General features: G+C 40.7%; 1 protein-coding gene across 1 annotated transcript in view; it reads left to right on the top strand.

Moving 5' to 3' along the window:
• The window catches only part of LOC122113612 (aminopeptidase O (putative)), a 344,600-nt gene that overhangs the window by 200,856 nt on the left and 122,965 nt on the right, over positions 1-20,779 (top strand). Inside the window, exons 8-9 of the mRNA XM_042686676.1 lie at positions 18,908-19,010; positions 19,518-19,625. Of these exons, the coding sequence (XP_042542610.1) occupies positions 18,908-19,010; positions 19,518-19,625 (211 nt within the window). The remainder of the gene's footprint in view (positions 1-18,907; positions 19,011-19,517; positions 19,626-20,779) is intronic.

Genomic DNA, 20,779 nt, shown 5'->3' with positions numbered 1-20,779 from the left:
ATCTTGTTTAAAATCATTAAGACGTTGTTCATAAGTCTTATTATAAGAGTCTTATTCTCTTCCATTGCAAGTTTCACCTTGAAAGGTTTTCTCAATTTTTCTATTTCTAATTTTGGAAGCTCATAGCAGTCTTCCAACCCAAGTATGTTGGACACACCCATTTCCAGTGGCACAAGCCAACCTCATGGAAAAGCTGTCCAGAAGCCTGGGGTGCTGTCCATTTCAGAGTTGTAGTCATCAACTGCCCCTGTGTCTTCAGGTCTAAGTTCCATACGGGGCCCAGGAGATCCCATCTCTCCTATCTGCTTAATTCTAGCCTCTCTTGCCTCCAATGTTGATTCCAGACCATTCCATTTCTCTGTTTCTTGCATCCTGCCTACCAGAAAAATTGGGCCATTAGTCATGTTCTCCATTAGGTTCTATGGATACCTCTATACCTATTGTTACCCTGATCTCTCAGCTATTCAAATGCCCATCAATCTTCCTGTTCCAAAGGTGGAGCTAGGATAAATATGCTTAACATGGACAGTAGAATTTAACTGTCTGCTGTGAGGAGGAAGAGGAGGGTGAATATAAAGACCAAGATCAAATGAAGCACCTGTCATTTGGGGCTAGAGACTGAGTGCTGTCCTATTCTGTCAGGGAGAATAGTAGCTCCTTTTGGGGCTGCTACATGCATAACAATAGTGAATCAGCCTAGAAGAGCAGTCCAGAAACCTTAATTTAACCACAGGAGCACCTTTCCTTTATGAGATTATAGTAGGTAGGGTTTTGTTGCTCACCTTGAAGGGCAGACAATCTTGTGTGTGTGTGTGTGTGTGTGTAACTATTAGAACTTGAACTTGAGGTCTGGGTCTTGTCCTTTAGCTTTTTCCTCAAGGCTAGTGCTCTAGCCACTCTTTTACTTCTGGCTTTTTGGTAGTTAATTGAAGATAAAAGTCTCAAAGACTTTCCCACCCACACTGGGCTTTCCTGCCCAGGCTGGCTTGGAGCTGCAATCCTCAGTTCTCAGCTTCCTGAGTAGTTAGGATTACAGGCATGAGCCACAGGTGTGAGCCACCTGCATCCTAAGGATGTCTTTAAATTACACTGATTGAAGTCAATTATAGCCATATATTTTAATACAGCATTTGTATCTGAATTTAATTGCCTACACTTCATTGATTAATACCATCTTATTTTTAAGTTTAAAGCCTATAGGTTTCAGCCAATTTAAGGGACAATCTGTTGATTCCAGAGGAAAATCATTAGGGGAGGAAAACTCCAGAAGTGAATTACATTGTCATGGCTTCCCTTCAGGCCTCTCATGCTGGTCATCTTTCTTTACCTTCACCTACTCACTGCTGTAATATTGAACTCATCTACAGTGGCACAGGTCTAACACACATCCAAGCTAGAAGCCCAGAAACTCCCACTCCTCTCCTCCCTTCCCTTCTCTTCCCTTCCCTTCCTTCTCCTTCTCTTCCCTTCCCTTCCCTTTCTTTCACTCTTCTTCTGGGAACCATCCTAACAACTGCTAATTTTACCTACAATACTTCTCTACCCTGAAGACCACTATTTGTGTTTAGAACTTTTTTGATCCTTACTTATATCACTCCAATTGTTTCTCTACCTCTAGTCATTTTGGAGAGAAGGGAAGGGCTCTGGGGTTGATCCCTATGATCCTGTGCATGTTAGACAAATACTGTACCACTGAGCTATATCCCCAATCCTTTTTACCTCTGGGAATGCCATTTTTTCATTGCCACTAAAGAACTCTCCTTAAAACAATGATCCTGCTACGGTCTTCCTTAAAAAATACCCCAGATCTCCCCCTCACCAACAGGAAAAACTTCAAGCTCCTTGGCATGCATGCCAAGGCCCTACCCAATGTCACTTCTATCTGCTTTCCTGTACCATCACTTGTAATTCTTTGCTTTACCCTCTGCCAACCCAAATAGGTCACAGACTTTTCTGTGTTAGTCAGCTTTGACTTCCGTAACAAGACACCAAAGACTCAGTGACCTAGACAAGAGAAATTTATTTTCTCATACTTCTAGAGGCTAGAAGTCTCAGCCCAAGATGTTGGCAGGTTTCGTTTCTCCTGAAGCCCCTCTTCCTGGGCCTAGGATGGCCACCTTCCTGCTGTTTCCTCACATGGTTTTTCTTCCATGTGCATCCCTGACGTCTGTCTATATATTCAAATCTCTTCTAAGAAGGACACTAGTCAGATTAGGACTTACACTGATAACTTTGTTTTAACTTAACCACCCCTTTGAAACACTCCATGCTCAAAATACAGCCTTATTCTGAAGTTCTGGAGGCTCAAGCTTCAATGTCTAAATTATGGAATATACAACCCAACCCATCTGTCCTTCCACCTTCTCTTTTCACCTCCATGCTTTTTTTCCCCAAGTTGTCTCTATTTAGAAAATCCTTCCTTTACTGCATCATTATGACTCAGCACAGATGCTACTGCTTTTCAAACAAGTTCAACTCTACCCTAAGAAAAACTAGTATCTTTCCTCCGAACCTCCTAGAGCCTTTGTGTATCTCCATCATTTAATAATCACTTTATTTTAAAAAGCCATATTCAATAAACAATATTTGATCACTTATGACCTACAACAACAGAAACTTCAATTTCTGTCTCCTGAGCTATCATCATTTGGTACCCAGGAACAATGTCTTTTTATATCTGGTACCACAGTGCTTGACAATGAAAGGGTACTTCATAAATGTTGGGAAAAAAAAGAGTGCTATAGATATAAACTCTGTCTCTGAAGCTTTCTGTATATTATTTTGAGAGTTGAAATATTGATCACAAGCTAGTAGACAGAGCCTAACCTCTATCCCTCAGAGTTCTAAGTCCTGAGAATTTAATATTAGAAGGTTTTGTTAGAAGAGGCTGTGGAAAGCATGTACAGCATAAGCTGGGATGTAAGAAGGGGTAGCATTGACATTGATGTAGAGTTGGGAGGAAAAGGGTTCGAGGAGTTAATCCTAGTAGCATAAACATAAACAATGTAAAAGTGGATATTTCAGTGAGGATGGGCTTGCTGGAGAGGACAGTCTCCTCATAAACGTGGAAGACTGAAAGTGGCCAGGTGAGGATGGACTAAGCAATGGAGTTCTTTAGATGCCCCTAATGAAGAACTTGTCTGTGACCATCGCAGCAATGAGAAGTTATTTCATGTTCCAAGAAGGACATAATGAAAATGGAGTTTGAAGGAATATTACCCAAGCCTTTGGGATGACACAAAATCAAAGAAGAGAGAGACTTAAGAGGCCAGGTGGAATTAGGTAGCTGTCTCAGGAATGAGGCTGAGTTCAGAAGTGCTTCATTGGCCTAAGGCTTTGACTAAAGGAGTTGCTCATTTAGCACTATTCAGAAGAGACTGAAGAAACTCAGCTTCAAAGAAGGTTCTGTCTGTGACTACACATAAAGATTGACCCTGTAGAGGAACTGGTGAATTTGCAGCCTTCATAAAATTTGCTATGGCTTTGAAGAGTGTGAAAGGCTCAACTCCTATTCTTCTGCAGCTGAGGTCTAGTTGATTTTGCCTCCTTTTAGAGAGATGTCATCTGAGGATAAAGGACTAAGTCTGCTCCACAGCTCATGAGATTTCTAGTTTTAACTCATTGTGGTAACACGGGGATTCCCAGAGTAGGCCTAGAATCTAACTTGCTTGGATATAAGTCTTGATTCTATGTAACCTTTATAGAATTACTTAGCTACACCAAACTTTAGTCTTCATGCTGTATAGCAGGGCTAATAACACAATACAGTCTCTACCTTATAAGTGGGTGTGAGGAAGAAATGCAATGAATACATACAAATAATTTCAACTATATATATTAGCTTAAGCTCTAAGAAATTTCCATTTTGTAGGTATAAGATGATTATTAACAAGGAATATTCCTATAGTTTAAGTAAATATTCATATGTTAGTTGCTATCACCTGTATTCTCCAATACCTGGAGAACATTTGTCAAACAAAAGACAGAGAGCACAAGGATGCAGCCAACTCTCTTTCCTGGCTTGTTCTGCTTTCCTAACAGTGCTCCCTTCTTCCTGTCACGAGTCCCTGGAGCTGGCCTCTTCTTTCAATATCTCCTCTTGGGGGACCACACAGGGCCTCCTGTTCTGGTCTTGTTACCATCCCAAGCCTGGAAATACCTGCCTCTCTTCTTGGCAAACATTAACTCACTGGAATGTTCAAGAAGTAAATTTTCCTAAGACACTAAGAGAACTTTTTTTTTTAAGTACAAGAATGACTGATTGAAAATGAAAAGGATAGGATTAAAGAGGGGAAATCTGAAAGTTAAACAAAGATGCTCAAACTAATAGCTTGGGGTAAGAATTCAGTTGGCAGCACTTCTAAGACTAGTGGGAGCCTCATACCTTCCTGGAACCTACTTCTGATCTAACCTCTCAGAAGGGCCACCCTTGTGTCCCCTCTGGCTATGCCTCACGAAGTTCCCCAACATCTGTTCCTAATCTTACCACAATCTTCAGAAAAAAAGAGTTCTTGCCTCTCTGGCCTTTGACAGTCCTTACCTGAGCTTCTGACCACTAGTACTGGCTTGTGGCTCTCTAAAGGCCTCCACATCTGTATCTTGAAATTCTCATCCCTCAGGCCTTCTACCATATTTTCCCTGCTCAGTGTTCTTAATTGGAACCACATATACCAGCAAGCTAGCTGTGAAGAATGCTTCTACCCTTTAGAGATGGAAAGATGCCATGCTCATGCCAGCAGTGGCTAAAATATGTTCAAACTCTCAGCTAGCCAGAAACAGTCTGCCCTTTCCTGTTTCAAAGGCCAGTGCCAACTCCCTGAGCTGTCTCTTCAGTTTCTATTTCCTGTGGGAGGGGCCCCCTCCACCTGCAGTTTTGTTTTTTTTTTAAACAGCAAAGATGACAGACATGTCCTGCACAGTTGAACTCAACTTGCCTTGCTTCTTTATTTTCTAAAACATTGCATGGTTATTTCTAAGGGAGAGGAGACAATTCTCCATGGGCCTCTAAGTACTTACAGTATGTGGTACATCATTCTTTGTGTTAATATTTAGTCCTGTTTTTTTTTTTTGTTTTTTTGTTTTTTTTTGGGGGGTCCGGTTGTGGGGCCTGAACTCTGGGCCTGGGCGCTATCCCTCAGCTCTTCAGCTCAAGGCTAGCACTCTACCACTTGAGCCACAGTGCCACTTCCGGCTTTTTTCTTTTTGCTTATGTGGTGCTGAGGAATCGAACCCAGGGCCTCATGCATGCAAGGCAAGCACTCTACCACTGAGCCACCTTCCCAGCCCTAGTCGTGTTTCTTAAATACAGGAAAACATATGAAGTAAGGCAGCTCATAATTGTTGCTTAGTTACCCATGGTACTCTCTCCCTATCTCAAATAGAGGTACATAATAGGAAAACCCAGTTTAGAAAACTGTAAAATTATATTTATACCCCGTTAGTTCATTACTCAAAGATAATCATTTTCTTGTGAATCTTTTTTTTTAATGTTGGCAGTTTTGGGATTTTAGTTCAGGACCTGGTACTTGTAGCAACCATTTTGCCATTTGAGACACACCCTTTTATATTTATATTTATATTATGTTTTAGTTACCTTATAGACATGCTCTAGTTTGTTGTTTTTTTTTTTTTTGGCCTGGCTTGTCCTTGGACTATAGTACTCCTATATACATCTTCCATATATCTGAGGTTATGGGCATGTACCACAACATATTGCTCTTTTTGTTTGTTTATTAAGTTGTTTTGAGACCGAGTCTCACTGTGCAGGTCAGACTGTCTGAACTTACTGTGTAACCTAGCCTGACAAACATATGATCCTTCTCTCTCTACTTCCCACATGCTGGGATTATAGGCGTATGTCACCACACCCAGAGGTTCTGGTAGATTTCAGAAAATAAATTTTATAAATAGATATTTATAGTTCTGAATTGCTACTCCACTGTTAGCCTATGAAAGTCCCCAAAATAGAATTCATATCTACACACCACTCAATAATAGTTCATCTTTCTTTTACCCATCTTAAGGATACCATATCCACACAGCCATTCAGAGGAGGTGATATATACATTATAGTCTTGGTTCATCAATGTAAGTTTTCCTTTGGAATAATTCTTTTTTTTTTGGGGGGGGGGTCCGGTCATGGGGTCTGAACTCTGGACCTGGGTGCTGTCCCTCAACTCTTCAGCTCAAGGCTAGTGCTCTACCACTTGACCACAGCACCACTTCCAGGTTTTTTCTTATGTGGTGCTGAGGAATTGAACCCAGGGCCTCAGGAATGCAAGGCAAGTGCTCTACCACTGAGCCAACTTCCCAGTTCCTCCTTTGGAATAATTCTTATCCAAAGAATGCTTTCTTATATGCTCCTAAGTTTATTCTGCCTTACAAAATAATGACTTACTGAGTGTGGCCTACAGTCTTATCATTTACTTTGCTTTTTGACTAAGAGTTTTGACCCAAAGGGCTAACAAAAACAATGAAGTATTCCACTGGGCCTGCTGCAAGACAAGAGAGAAGGTTTTTGGGCTAGATGCTATAATCCAGTTTGTCAGAAATCTTTGCTCCTTTTTAGTCAATGGTTGAGCGAGAAAGTATAACACAGACAGACTGTACTGCTCAGCATTGTACTTCTACAAAATTGTACCTCCAGTCCTCTCCTGGGCAGTTCAGCAAGAAAATACAATGAAAAGTATACAGATTGGAAAGAAAGAAGTAAAACTTACTATTTTAGATGGTACAATCTTGTACATAGATAAACCTAAGGAGTTCTTCAAAAATTATTGGGACTATTCAACAAGTTCAGCAAAGTTGATTGGAAACAAAATCAATATACAAAAATCAGTGTGTTAGAGGTTATTTATTCACTCTGATGCATCATTTCCTAAAAAGTCATTTCCAACACCTTTACCAACAGTGGCTTACATAAAATCTGCACAGAAATGTCTCAAGTGATCCTCCAGGCCCTACAAGGTGTATCAAGATTTAAACACTCCCCACACATGGGGTATGTCCCAGTTCGGGGGGGAGGGGGGGTGGAGGAGGGTTGACTGTGAGAAGCACAGTCAGGTCTATGTGAAAAGAGCCCACTCCTCTGAGAGTTCTGAGACATCACTCAGAGTGACAAATGGATTATTATGAATTCGCATCAGAGGAGGGGCTGGAGAGCTGTTTGTGACCTTCTTCTTCCTCCTCCTCCCCCTCCTCCTCCTCCCCCTCCCCCCCATCCTCCGCCTCCTCCTCTCCCTCCCCCTCCCCCTCCTCCTCCTCCTCCCCCTCCTCCTCCTCCCCCTCCTCCCCATCCGCCTCCTCCTCCCCCTCCCCCCTCCCCCTCCTCCTCCCCCTCCCCCCCTCCTCCCCCTCCTCCTCCTCCTCCTCCTCCTTCTTCTTCTTCATTGCTATCACTTTCTGTAACTACAGCAACTTTGAGAATTGTACCTTACTGGAAATCACCAGCCTGTGTTTGGTTGTGTCCTTCCTCTTACCCTTACTCCTGTCTTTGGCTTTGTCCAGGGAAGGGCGGGCAGCTGGCTCACACTTTCTAAGTTTGTTCCTTCGATAGATGGGTGCTCCAGGTTTCTGCCCCATGGGGGAAAAAGGATGTTTCAGCCACAAACCAATTCATTCTTCTGTTTCAATGTCAAAATTAAAGGAAACTTTATATTGGAAAAAAAAATAAACGTGTTAAGCCTAGGTCTAGTGGCTCAGTCCTATTATCCTAGCTACTCAGGATTCTGAGATCTGAGGATTGAGGATCAAAGACAGCACAGGCAGAAAAAATTTTTTTCTATCTCTACTTAGCCAGGAAAAAAGCCAGAAGTGAAGGAGTAAAGGAGTGGCTCAAGTGGTGAAAAGCAAGCCTTGAGCAAAAAAAAAAAAAATTAAAAAAAAGCATGAAGCCCTGAGTTCAAGCCCAGTACCAATACCAAAAAACACGAAAACAACATCAACAAAAAAGTTTTGTTTCTATTATACACTAGCTATTATTACTTTGAAAGCAAAAATGAAGAAAAACTTATTTACAGTACAATAAAAATTATATTCATTTAGGAATAAATTTAACGAAGTGCAACACATACTGCAAGCACATGGGCCAAAAAAATTAATGACTTAAATAGGCTGGAAGACATCTGTTTGTGACTTGGATGCCTTAAAAGTTTTAAGATGGAAATACTTTCCAAACTGATCTAATGGATCTAATGTAATCTCTGTCAAAATCTCAGTTGCCTTTCACAGAAATAGATAAACTGATCTTTAAATTCACTTTAAACATGCATGACACTGAGAATATTCAAAACAATCTTGAAAAAGGACAATGAAGTTGGAGGGATCACACTTCTTAATCTCAAAATTTGCCACATAACCAGGAGCCAGTAGCTCACCCCTATAATCCTTGTTAAAGATCCAGACGATTGTGGCTTAAAGCCAGCTTAGGTGGAAAAGTCTGTAAGACTCCATGTCCAAAAACCAGCAAAGAGCTAAGCTGGAGATATGACTCCAGTGGTAGAGCACCACCTGAGCAAACAAGCTGAGCAATCCAAGGCCCTAAATTCAATCCCTGGTACTATAATAAACAAACAAAAGATACATTACTAATAGTTACAATATTCACAAGCCAAAGAATGAAACTGGACCCTCTGCTTCATACCATGTATGAAAACTAGCTCAAAGTTGTTCAAAGACCAAATGTATGACCTAAAATGGTAAAACTAATAGAAAAAATAAGTGCAAATTTTATGATCTTGGATTAGATTGTAGTTTCTTAGATATGACACCTAATGCAGGGAACAGTCCAAAGGTAGGGAAATCAATAAGTTAGACTTCATCAAAATGTAAAACTTATGCATTTCAAAGGACTCTTTCAAAAGAAACTAAAAAGACAACTTGGGACTGGGATGTAGCTCAGCGGTTCACTTGCCTAATATGTACAAGAGTCAACTAGCACCACCACCCAAAAAAAAAAAAGGCAAGCCAGGTACTGGTGGCTCATGCCTATAATCCTAGCATCAAGAGGGTGAGATCTGAGGATCACCATTCAAGGCCATCCCAGGCAGGAAAGTCCAGGAGACTCTTATCTCCAATTAACCATCAAAAGATAAAGTGGGTATCTGTGGTTCAAGGGCGGAACATTTGCCTTGAGTGAAAAAGCAGAGGGCCAGCGCCCAGGCCCTGAGTTCAAGCCCTTGCACTGTCTCTCTCATACACATACAGACACACAGAGATAGAGAAACAGAGAGACAGAAAGAGCTAACACTCCCACATTGTGATGATTCATTTCCTCAAGACAATCCCTGAAGTCTGAGCATATGTACACGAGGCTACATGTTCTCACTTTCCATCCTATGCTATTCTTTCCATTCTCCTCTTATATATAATTCTGGCTATTTGTGCACTATCAACACATACAGGTCTTTTTTAGTAAACTAAATATTCCAGGAGTGTTCCATTATTAACCATTGAACATTTGTTAACCATTGGACATTTTGGTAATTTGCTTACACAAGCAATGCTGCAACAAATGGTCTGACACAGACCATGCACAGCATGTGAAATATAAAATCTAGATGGGACACAATGGCCAATAAGATTGGAAAGAGATCTACTCTTGACTCCTCATCCTGTTGTACATCCTGCTATGTGTTAGGCTGAAAACTAGGCAAGACTTCCACTTCCTGCCGCCTTCACGCTAAGGGCCATACTGTTCTCCACAGTGGAGGGAAAATCCTCATCTCCCACAAACCATCTGTTCCTCTTTGATTCTTAAGCTGAGGCCACCTTTCCCATTATCTCAGCACATAGCACTGTACCTGCTGTTGGGGTTCAAACCATGCTTCTAGCCATCTCTGGTAACATGAAGCTGGTATTTGTCTCATTTGTTTCTTTCTAAGATGAAGTCATGATTTCTAGTGTTTTTTTTTTTTTGATAACTCAGTACAAAAAAATCCTTCCATTTTTACTCTTTCTACTTTTGCATCTTATAATTTTTAGGCTTCCTATATTCCTGAGTTCTGAATGCATATTGCATGCAGACTGACAGACAGCCCGGATTTCATTATAATTACTTTAATCCTGAAGAGAGAAATGTGGTCATGAGGATATCAATTCAGGTATAGTACACTCTCCCCAAAAATAACTGTAAAAAGTATAATAAAAAAAAACCACAACCATTAAACACTTGAAGGGCAAAAAAAAAAAAAACCCATATGGTTTCTTTAATTCTATAAGTTAATTCTATCACCTAATATATGTGCTTTAATTCAGTTCAGTTGCTTTTATTTTTATGCCAATACTAGAGCTTCAATTCAAAACCTCAAGCTCTTGTTTATTTTTTTCACTCATGGCTGGTGCTCTACCACTTGAGCGACACCTCCACTTCCAGCTTTTTGGTTAATTGGAGATAAGAGTCCCCCAGATTCATCTGTCTTAGCTGGCTTCAAGCTATAATCCTCAGCTCTTAGCTTACTTGATATCTAGAATTGCAGGTGTGAGCCACTGGCACCTAATTAAATTTAGTTACTTTAAAAAAAGAATCACTCTTAAATCTGATTTAGAAAAGCCAAGGCTATGTGACAAGCCTATTGACTATTGTAATGAATAATGATTCTTTTTCCCTAAATGCTGCAACTTAATCAATACTGGTAGGCTATTTGATTTCTTCAAATCACAGATTCTAGTTAGAAGGGACCTCAACATGGTCTTGTCTAACCTTCCCTATCCCACAGGGATGGCCTCCAATCTTCTTCAGTGTTTCTCGACTCCAAATCTCAGCCAAGAGGCTGAGTTTAGGATGGCCTTCTTGAGACGGGGCTGGAATATGCCTCCTCTAGCCTCAGCCCCATCTTTGTAGCTCTTTCCTCCAGAGTTGTACAAGCAACACCTTCCTGCCAAAATAATCCACCTATCTGAAAGTAACTGTCTTTCATTTTCTGACCAATAAGTTATGGGATTTTTTGGTAAGTTTGTTATACTTGTCACAAGCATGGAAAAACATTTGCCTTCTTGGGCCTGGCCCATGATTGCTGTTCGTTGACAAGAGTCTTTTCTCTCAATAGGATACCTGCCCAGAGCAGCAACCTGTGACAACTTGTGTCACACTTGTGACAAATGAGGTGGATCATCTAGAAAAGAAGGACAAAATCTGGGTTCACTCACAAGTGTATTTCTGAGCCCAATATCTGTTCTCCTTGTCATGGCATGTTACCTTGCTTCTTTCTCCTTGATCCTATGGTTTTGTTTTTATGTTTGTTGTGGTGGTAGGTTTTTTTTCCCCCAGTACTGGGGCTTAAACTTATGATCTGAGCACTGTCCCTTACTTTTTTTCACTCAAGGCTAAGGGAAAAGGGGAAGTCTCATGGCCTTTCTTGCCCAGCTTGGCATCAAATTGTGATTCTTAGATCTCAGCCTCCTAGATCTCAGCCTCTTAGATCTCAGCTAGGATTACAGGGGTGAACCATTGACACTTGGCCTTTTGTGTGTGAGTGTGTGTGTTTATGTCAGTCCTAGGGCTTGAATTCAGGGCTTGGGTGCTGTCCCTGAGCTTTTTCCATTCAAGGCTAGCATTCTACCACTTGAGCCACACTCCACTTCTGACTTTTTGGTGGTTAATTGGACATTAAGAGTCTCACAGTCTTTCCTACCTGGGCTGAGATCCTCAGATCTCAGCCTCCTGAGATTACAGCTAGGATTACAAGTGTAAGCCACCAGTGCCCAGCTCTCTTTTTTTTTTTTTAAATCTCCTTAGCATTCATTGAGTGCTTTCTATATATGCCACTGTTCTAAGTACCCTAAAAACATTATTTAAATTAATTGGTATATTGGTCCTTTATGATAAGTGTAAAGGTTCTATCTTTTCTCCCTGACTTGTAGATGAGGAAATAGGTGCAGAGGTGTGAAACTGGTCACCATGTTTACACAGCTAAGTGTCAGGGCTGATCCAATGACCAGGGACACTGACTTGAGAACCCAGCTCCACAGTATTTCCCATTTTTAATCCAGTTCCTCCTATTGATCCAACCTGCCATTGAGCTTACTTTTTGGAAGCCGTATCAGTTGCCTCTTCCTGTGTATTGGGTTTATAGACAATTTAATGTGCTATACTCTTTCCATAGGTAATCCATTGATTTTTTTTTTTTTGGCAGGGGGTGAGGAGGAGGTTGCTGATCCTAGGGCTTAAATTCAGGGCCTGAGCACTGTCCCTGAGCTTCTTTTGATCAAGGCTAGCACTCTACCGCTTAAGCCACTGCTGCACTTCCACTTCTTTTGGTAGTCTAGTAGAGATAAGAGTCTTACAGACTGTCCTGCCTGGGCTGGCTATGAACCACGATTCTCAGATCTCAGCTTCCCAAGTAGTGGGCATTGAGCCACTGGCCCCTGGCTTAAGAGATTTTTAAAATCTCTTAATTCCTACTGAATATTGATTTCTTATTAATTGGGTCTCTTTTTAGCCTCTGGTCACTAGTTTTTATTTGCTTGTTTGTTGTAGTACTAGGGTTTAAATACAAAGACTTGCATTTACTAGGCAGGTATTGGACTATTAGAGCTATGCCCTAAGACCCTTTTTTGCTTTCATTATTTTGGGAGTAGACTTCCATTATTTTCATCCAGGGCTGGCCTCAGTCAATGATCCTTCTATCTAAGCATTCCCTGGCTTCTTGTTCGAATGGAGTGTCACTGACATTTGCCCCAGCTGGCCTCAACTATGCTACTTTTCTTGACTGTCTGTGGGTCAGCCAGGTGAACTCCCAGCTTCAGCTCATGTGTAAATACGTTAAACCAGTAAATCCTCATTCCTTAGGCCGAGTCCTGAGGACTCCCCTTCAGGTTATAGCAAATAATTAATCCACACCCTTGGAGTTCTGCTTTTATGAAGCCATGAAACTACTACTTAGACATTCACTAGCACACACCATGGCATCTATTCTGCTAGCTGCTTTGCTACCATGTCGTGGGGTGTTTCTGCCCTGGCCCTTGGGGCCCCATGCTAATTCCTGTAGATCATCATTTTTCTTCTAAATGCTCACAAACTATTCAATAATTTCATGATAAATTTGCCTCATCTCCTCTAAATTCCCACTTTCTTTGCAAACTAGGTGTTTCTCTACTTCTATCACCTCCTTTCCCATTGTCTCTGTGATTTAATCCCTCATGCAACCTGTGATCTCAGAGCTGTGGTCTGTCCCTCCACCTGCTTGGAATGGTACGGGATAACAAAGACCTCATATCTGTGCCAGACAACAACTCCACTGCAGAGCTTGTCTGGCACGGATAGCTTAAAACTCATTCTCCTTGGCAGAAAAATTGAAGCAAGCGAGAGCCAAGTAGTGCTGTCACCTCTCAACAGCCTTGACTTCTGGAGGCTCCCGTGCTCATATCAAATGCCCTTGGTGTTGTCCTGAGCATTTTCTGTTAGCATCAGCTCATTCTGAGCCATTGCCTTCCTGGCAATAAGTTTTCTAATCTCTCATGTTTGGTTTGGGTCTATCTTCTCTCCAGCACACCCTTCTTCCATTCATCTTCTGCAAGTGTCTTTTGAAAGTTCACCCCAACCAAAAACTCCCTGGGTAGTCGAATTGGATTCCATGCTTTCTACTTTCCTTTCTGTCTCCTTTGAAAAATGTATTCAAATCATCTATTGTGATGGCTAGCATGGAAATATGGTGATCAGATAATTATGCTAATCTGTTCCTAGATTTTTTTTTCTTAAGTTTTTTTCCCTGTTAGAATATAATTTCTGATTTATTCCCATTCCAAACCTGATATTATTAGTTTTATAGTGATGCTTATTGCTTTTCTAAGTGTCTTTCACTTTCCTACCAGCATTGCAAAATTTGTGGAGTTCCTTTGAGCTTTCCACAATTGTGCCTGCTGTATCACCTTTTTTTTTTTTTTAGCAGCTGACCTCTCTTTCCTATAGTGCCAATCACTGGCTCATTGGCCTTCCTCATTTTCCTGTGGCTCCTCAGAGAGATGCCTCCATCTGTCTTAAATCATCTTGGCAATTGCCTTTTTCAACACCAGAGTGCTAGCCCACTGTGTCGGCTACAGGATAATGGTCCCATTGGGGAAAGTCCTTCATGTCCAACCACTGTTGAATCCATTTTGAAAAGCTCACAAACTTGCCAGTGAACAGTAGCTCAGATACAAAGTCAATTTATTAGTTAAACATGTCCATAATCCTTTCTCCAGTCCTCTGGCGGCACTACAAGGGCTAATTAGTAGCAAGCTTTCATAACATACATTTTATGAAGAAATTGCTTTCCCCTTCCCCCAAAAACGAGCTTAAAATTGACTCCATTTATTATTTTTTTTAATCCAGAGTTTTAGTAATCTCTTTAGAGTAGGATAGACTAAAGGGAATGAATGTGTAAAATCTGTCTTATTTCCTTAAGTAGCTTTTATGGATTTTCTTCCCTCCCTCCCTCCCTCCCTCCCTCCCTTCCTTCCTTCCTTCCTTCTTTCTTTACTTCCTTCCATTTTTCTCTTTCTCTCTCTTTCTTTCCTTTTGTTTTCTATCTCTTCCTGTTTCTCCTTCTCTCTTTTTCTTTCTTTCTCTCTTTCTTTCTACCAAGCCTTAAAAACTACCCTTAAAAGTTTTGTGCTTAAAAGGGAAGATACAAGGCTATGTTGTACCCAATTAAAAAATAGTTTAGACTTACTAGAGAAGTCACCACAGTAGTAGGATGGAAAGCTCCTGAGCAGCATTTCCCCAGCAATAATAGTATCTCACCCATGTCAGGGGACCCACTTTTTTGGCCTTTGCTGGTCAGAAGGTATTCCTTCAGTCCCTATTAGAATGCATTAGAGTGATAATAGCAGTGTTTATATTATGCTCATTAAATGCCAGCAGGAACACAGGATAATACACTTAGATACCACAACCCATGGAGACACCAAGGTTACTATCATTTCCTTCTGTTTACTGATGACATGGGCTTCATGAGGTCATACTCAAAGTCACATGCAGAGTCAAGGTTCATGCCAAAGTTCTTAACCAGCCTTTCTTCTGCTTCCCCTAGAGGTCTTGTGCATTTGGGGTACAGATGGGTATCAGGAGGCCAATTTCTACACAGGGTGGGTAGTGGATCACTTCCCTTATTAATGTGGATTGAGTGCAGCTCTGCTACCAGTGATAGGCAGTAGGGACATTGAAATGCTCACTAATTCCCTTCTGTCTCATTTCTGGGATGCCTAGTCCCTGGCTCAGGCACAGCAATTCTGGGTTTATAGATGCAGAAATCTCATGGCTCTCACATTGACTGCTGAAGGATATGAGACGTGAGTTGGCAGATGGCCTTGCTGGGCTGGGACAGAGCAGTAAGTGTTCAGACCCAGCTGACATGCCTGAACACCTCACAGAGGCATTTCCCCAAATCCAACCCTTGCTCATAGTCCTGCAAGATTGGTTCTTCCTTCAAGGGGCTCAATTCCATATCACATCACTGTGTATCAAATAGCACTGTCTGCTCTTTATCCACGTGGCTTCTGTGAGGGCAGTAGGAAAGGAAAAGGTCATGTCTATCTCTGTTGTTGCATTTGGTGCCAGGTACAACAAAAACCAAGGGCATTAGAGCCCCGATGACCTTGGTAACTTGATCTCTTCCATGTGTTATAGCCAAGGGATAAATACTGGAGTTTAATGTCTAGGAGATGATTACTATTTTTGCATTTACAAAATGCTTTCATGTTATCTGAGCTTCATCACAGACTTTACAGGTAAAGAAAATACAGCACTTGCTTTGGTGCCCCATGGACCTGGATTCTGACCTGTATACTCAGCCACTACCCAGCTTTGTATATCCTCTAGGGCTCACTTTCTGTAGCTTATAAATGGTCATAATTGCTAGATGAGTCATGAAGTTTTTAATGAGGGGTGGAGGTCTTGATGTATAAGGAGAGTTTGGCAGAGTAAATGGCATAGAAAATAACCAGGACATATTAGCTTAGTACTAGTCCAATTGTCCAGCTATTAGGAACAAATCTGGCTACAATTAATAGTAAAGTGATATCAACTTAAACAAATTGTGGTTATTTTTCTCACATAATAGGAACTCAGAAGTCAAGCAGTATGCCGGCCAGGAGCTGAATGATGTCATTAAAGACTTTATTTCATTTCCTTCTACTTTCCATTGTTGCCTCACAGTTGCAAGATGGCTGCTGTACTTCTATCCATTGTGTGGAGGGCAGAAGTACAGTACTAGTCATATTTTCCACTCTGTATAATAGGCAAGAGCCTTCCTAGAACCTTACTTACAACCTTAGTAGATACTTGCTTATGTATGTCTTATTGGCCTAGACTAAGTCTTTTGCCTTCATAGTTACAAGGAACACTTGGAAAATGAGCTTTTCGGATTCATTGTAAAGCAGGCATGGAAGAAGATAGAATAAAATGGAGTAAGTTGAGCCAATAGGACTTGCCATGGTTGTTCATGTATTTTGCATTGTCATTTCAAAGACATTTAATTGGCCCTCAGGTATAGTGGGCTCAGTCCAATGTGCTCACAGCACATGAACAGCAACCCCCATTTCTAAACGATTTCCCTTTATTTTTACATAATGTGTATGTGCAGCTATTTTTTCCCCTAATTTCCCCTCACACCTAGACCCGATCTTTCCGTGTATCCCAGACTGGTCTCAAACTTGAGCAGCTCCAATCTCAGTGGGCTCTGAGTGTTCATTGTTCAGTTTTGCCCATTTGTGGGGTTTATTCTTTGTGGGTCTGATGTCTTTCACTCAGCTATGAGCTTTACCTGTGTTATTGCACGGGAAAGGTCAGTGGTCTTCTGCTTTCTCCCCCACTTTGTATCTGATCACAGACCTGGGATCATGAGCACACAGGTCACACACAGATAGAAGTTTTCCTTCTCCATTGATGGAGTGTCGTTTCCTCATGAAAAACACTGCTGTGACTTCTCACAAAGCTTGCCTGTGCCCGGCTGCTGCTGGCTCCAAAGCTACTTTAAAAGGAAGCTCTGGGAGACTTATCCATTTGCTGGAAGATGCTGTCAGCATAAAAGAATTTTCTTGGAGTGGGTGGTGGAAGAGAGTAGGGGATGGATTTGATCTGGAAGGACATTTTTAGGCAAAGGGGAAAAAGCAGCCACTAAAAGCATCATTTGGAACCAGAGCCTGAAAGTCAAGAGATTGGCATCATCCTTCTGTGTTCCTTCCCTTTCATACTCTCAATGAAGGACACAAGAAACTCCCAGCACCTCTGCCCTGTCTTGGGGTTGGGCAATCTGGTGTAAATTCAGGTCATTTCTGGAGAAGCCATCTTTTCCCAAGACTATGGGCACACCTAGCAGATCTGGTGTGTCTTTTATTTCTCTGTGAAAACAATCTGTCCCAGACCAACTTGAGAGCAGGAGGAAAGAGCTGAGAATTTCAGTGGAGCCTGAAGTGAGGAAAGGAGCTAGTTATTCATACAAGTATGGTCATGTATGTAAGTCAGGGATCATATAAGAAAACTGAAACTCTGTAATTTTCTCTGGTGGCTGGTCACCACAGACTTGTGTCTGCTGGGGTAGTGTCCTGGCATAGTTGTCTAAAGCTATGTCAGGAATTCTTTGTTCTAAAGCAGTTAGAATATGTTATTAATTGTATTGAATAGTTTCTATATTCCTAGCGCTTGCTAGAGGCTTTGCAATATATTATTACAATTGTTCTCCACAGCACCTAGAAGGTAGGAAAGACTGTTATTATTTTACTGCAAGTAAACTGAAGGACAGAAAATTTAAATAACCTGCTAGTAAAGGCCAGAAGAAAGGCTGATATTCATTCTTTCAGATTCCAACAGCTTTGAACCTTGTACTATATTTTCCTATCTTCTTTTTTTAAAAAAAAATTATTGTATAGGTGATGTACAGAGGGGTTACAGTTACATAAATTGGGTATTGAGTACATTTCTTTTGAACAGTGATACCCCCCTCCTTAATTTTCTCCCAATTTTTCCCTCCTTACCCCTGTCCCCCCAAGTTGTATAGTTTCATTTCCAACATAGTGTCTAGTGAGTAGCATTGCTGAATTAGTCACTCTTTGTCCCACCATTTCTGTGTTTCCCTTCCCCTCCCCAAATCAGATACTTACATACAATACAAAAGGCACAGAAATGAAAGGCAGTGACAAAAGGGGAAAAAACAGAAAGGAACAAGAAAGAACCACAAAAAGTAAAATAAAAAAAAAACCTTTTTTTCCCATTTTTTTGGAGTTCCTGTCTTCTTAAAATATATTGAATAATAAGGAGATATGGGCTCAATCCTGTCACTGCAAATCAAAACTGGTCATAAGACTGTAAGCCGAGACCCAATTGTTGTATGCCTCAATTTCTCTTATTTGAGGAGACTGGAGACTCTGATTTCTGATACTACCACCTAATCTAAAACAGGAGCACTTGCCACCTTTTTTTAAATTTGTGGTTCGAAAATGGGTTCAAAATGCCAGCAATTCTTAAAGGTAGCTTAATTATTAAGTGTAAATTCAGAGAGGTAGATAATGTTTCAGTTTTTAAAAATACACATACAGACACACGTACACACACATACACTCATTCTTTAATTTCTCAAGTAAGGCTACATTTTTCCATTGCCTTTCCCAGTCCATCATTCACACCAAGAAATGGTAAGTTCTTAAATAATTCATGTTGAAGCTTAGATTCCTTGAGGGTCTGGCAGGCTTTCATCTTGGATAGGATGATATAACATATTGCCAATAGCCAACCTCAAGTTGCCAACCTAAATAAAAATGTCTCCTTGTTCACTATATGAATTTGCAATATAAACCCTCTTAAATTATACCTTATACTATTGAATTTAATTAAGACACTATTAAGCAGCTCTAAAAATAAGAAATAAGACGCTACTATGCCCTAAGTAGTTATGAATATGCTGTACTCAAAGAAATTTTTATTATATCATTTCAGACCCAGAAAAGAGAAAACTGGCCATGTGAGTGACTCAGGAGCATCTGTTGTCAAACATGGACTCAATCCAGAGAAGACATTCATGCAGGTTCACTATTTAAAGGTAACTGAACAATTAACGGCAGAAGCTACTTTTAAGTTAAACAATTACATAACAAAGATTAGCAATATGTTTGAAGTAAAGCAAAAAAAAAAATCAACACTGTAATGACATTTCCCGAGGCAGAATCTTAGTGCCCACTAATTAAAACACTTCATACCCTAGGCCACTTCAGGTCAGTCAAACTTTCTAATTGCTGTTAAGTTTCCACCTGGAAAATGGATAAAAAGGAAGCATTTTAGGCTGAAATCGCTAATCCTGGGGGCTGAAGAAGAGAGGTACTGAGCCTCTCTTTTCTTTTGATTCATGTGAACCAGGTCAAAACAGGTGGTTTTAGCGTTAACAAGGGGGCTAAAGACTATCCTTCATGTCCATGCCCATCCTTCCTGGTCAGAATATAAAGGGTAGCCTGGGAGAGAAAGGTGGCACCTTCTGCATACACAGAGTGCATAGTGCTTGTGTGGGGAAGCACAAGCATCTTTGTTTTTCTCTCTTCTTTTTTTCTCCTAGGGCTACTTCCTTCTGCGATTTCTTGCCAGAACCCTTGGAGATGAAACCTATTTTTCATTCTTAAGAAAATTTGTGCACATGTTTCATGGGCAGTTGATTCTTTCACAGGTAATTTATGGGTCCTCATGAGAACCTGATATGCAATGGGAGGTAATGTAGCATGGGGGGATTGGATGATGTCAGTATGAAAAACAGGAGGAAGATTTAGCATTTTATGCAAGGGGGAAAAAGAGAAAGTTAATGAAGTGAATACAAGGGAATTGTTGGTCTAGGGGGAGAGCAAGCTCCTGAGAGTTCAAGGACAAGTTGTAACCCCAAAGCAATGTCCTGCATAGTGATAAACAGTAAAAGTGTTGTGTCCTAAATGACATTGACAACAAGAACAAACTAAGACTATTATTTTTTCTGCCTGGAATTATCTTTACAAGATTTTCTACTTGGAACCCTTGGATCATCATTTGATGCCACAGTGTCAAAGTCATCCTAGCTGATGACACATAGGCATCAGCCTCTTCTCTACTCCTCTGCCCTGTTGATTGTCTTCAGTGTCATTGCTGTTATATTTATAATCATATTTTAATTTCTGGAGTGTTTGTTTTTTTCTATTGCTTCCACTCAGTAGGACCTTTTATTTCACCTATATATAATACATGGCTGACTACAGTAGATCTGCCATGAATATTTGATAAACAAATTAATAGCAATACATATTGAACTATTCAGACATAAAACTATCAGAGAAAGACCTTGTCAGTTCACAAAGTAGGAGCAAAGTAGAGCAGCACATAGCAAGAAAGTAGAGCAGCACATAGCAAGAAATCTAACAAAGAGTGAGAGGTTCAAAAAGTTGTCCTCATAGCTGACAGAGAACAAATGATGCACCCAATTTTTGCTGGCTAATTGGAGATGAGAGTTTCACAGACTTGTCTGCCTGGGCTGGCTTTGAACCTCAATCCTTATATCTCAGCCTTCTGAGTATCTAGGATTATAGATGTGAGCCACCAGCACCTAGCACTCACATAAACTTGTGAGCTACATTATCCATGTTAGAGCTAAAGGATACATATGTATAATCTGAACATATGTGGAGGGAATAACATGAGTATAACAAGAAGACATAGGTACATTTCTGAATTCTTTTAATCTTTTAAGTAGCTAGTAGAGAGAGATTTAAGAATCAGTTTACAAGTACCATATGGTTGGTTGACTGATAAGTCCAAATTCCTGCTGTGTCAAATGAGTACCTTGTATTTACTGTGACT

Source organism: Dipodomys spectabilis, unplaced genomic scaffold (genome assembly GCF_019054845.1).
Source record: "Dipodomys spectabilis isolate Male_0828 unplaced genomic scaffold, ASM1905484v1 ptg000098l, whole genome shotgun sequence".
Taxonomy (NCBI): Eukaryota; Metazoa; Chordata; class Mammalia; order Rodentia; family Heteromyidae; genus Dipodomys; species Dipodomys spectabilis.
This window is presented reverse-complemented; position numbering and strand designations above follow the sequence as displayed.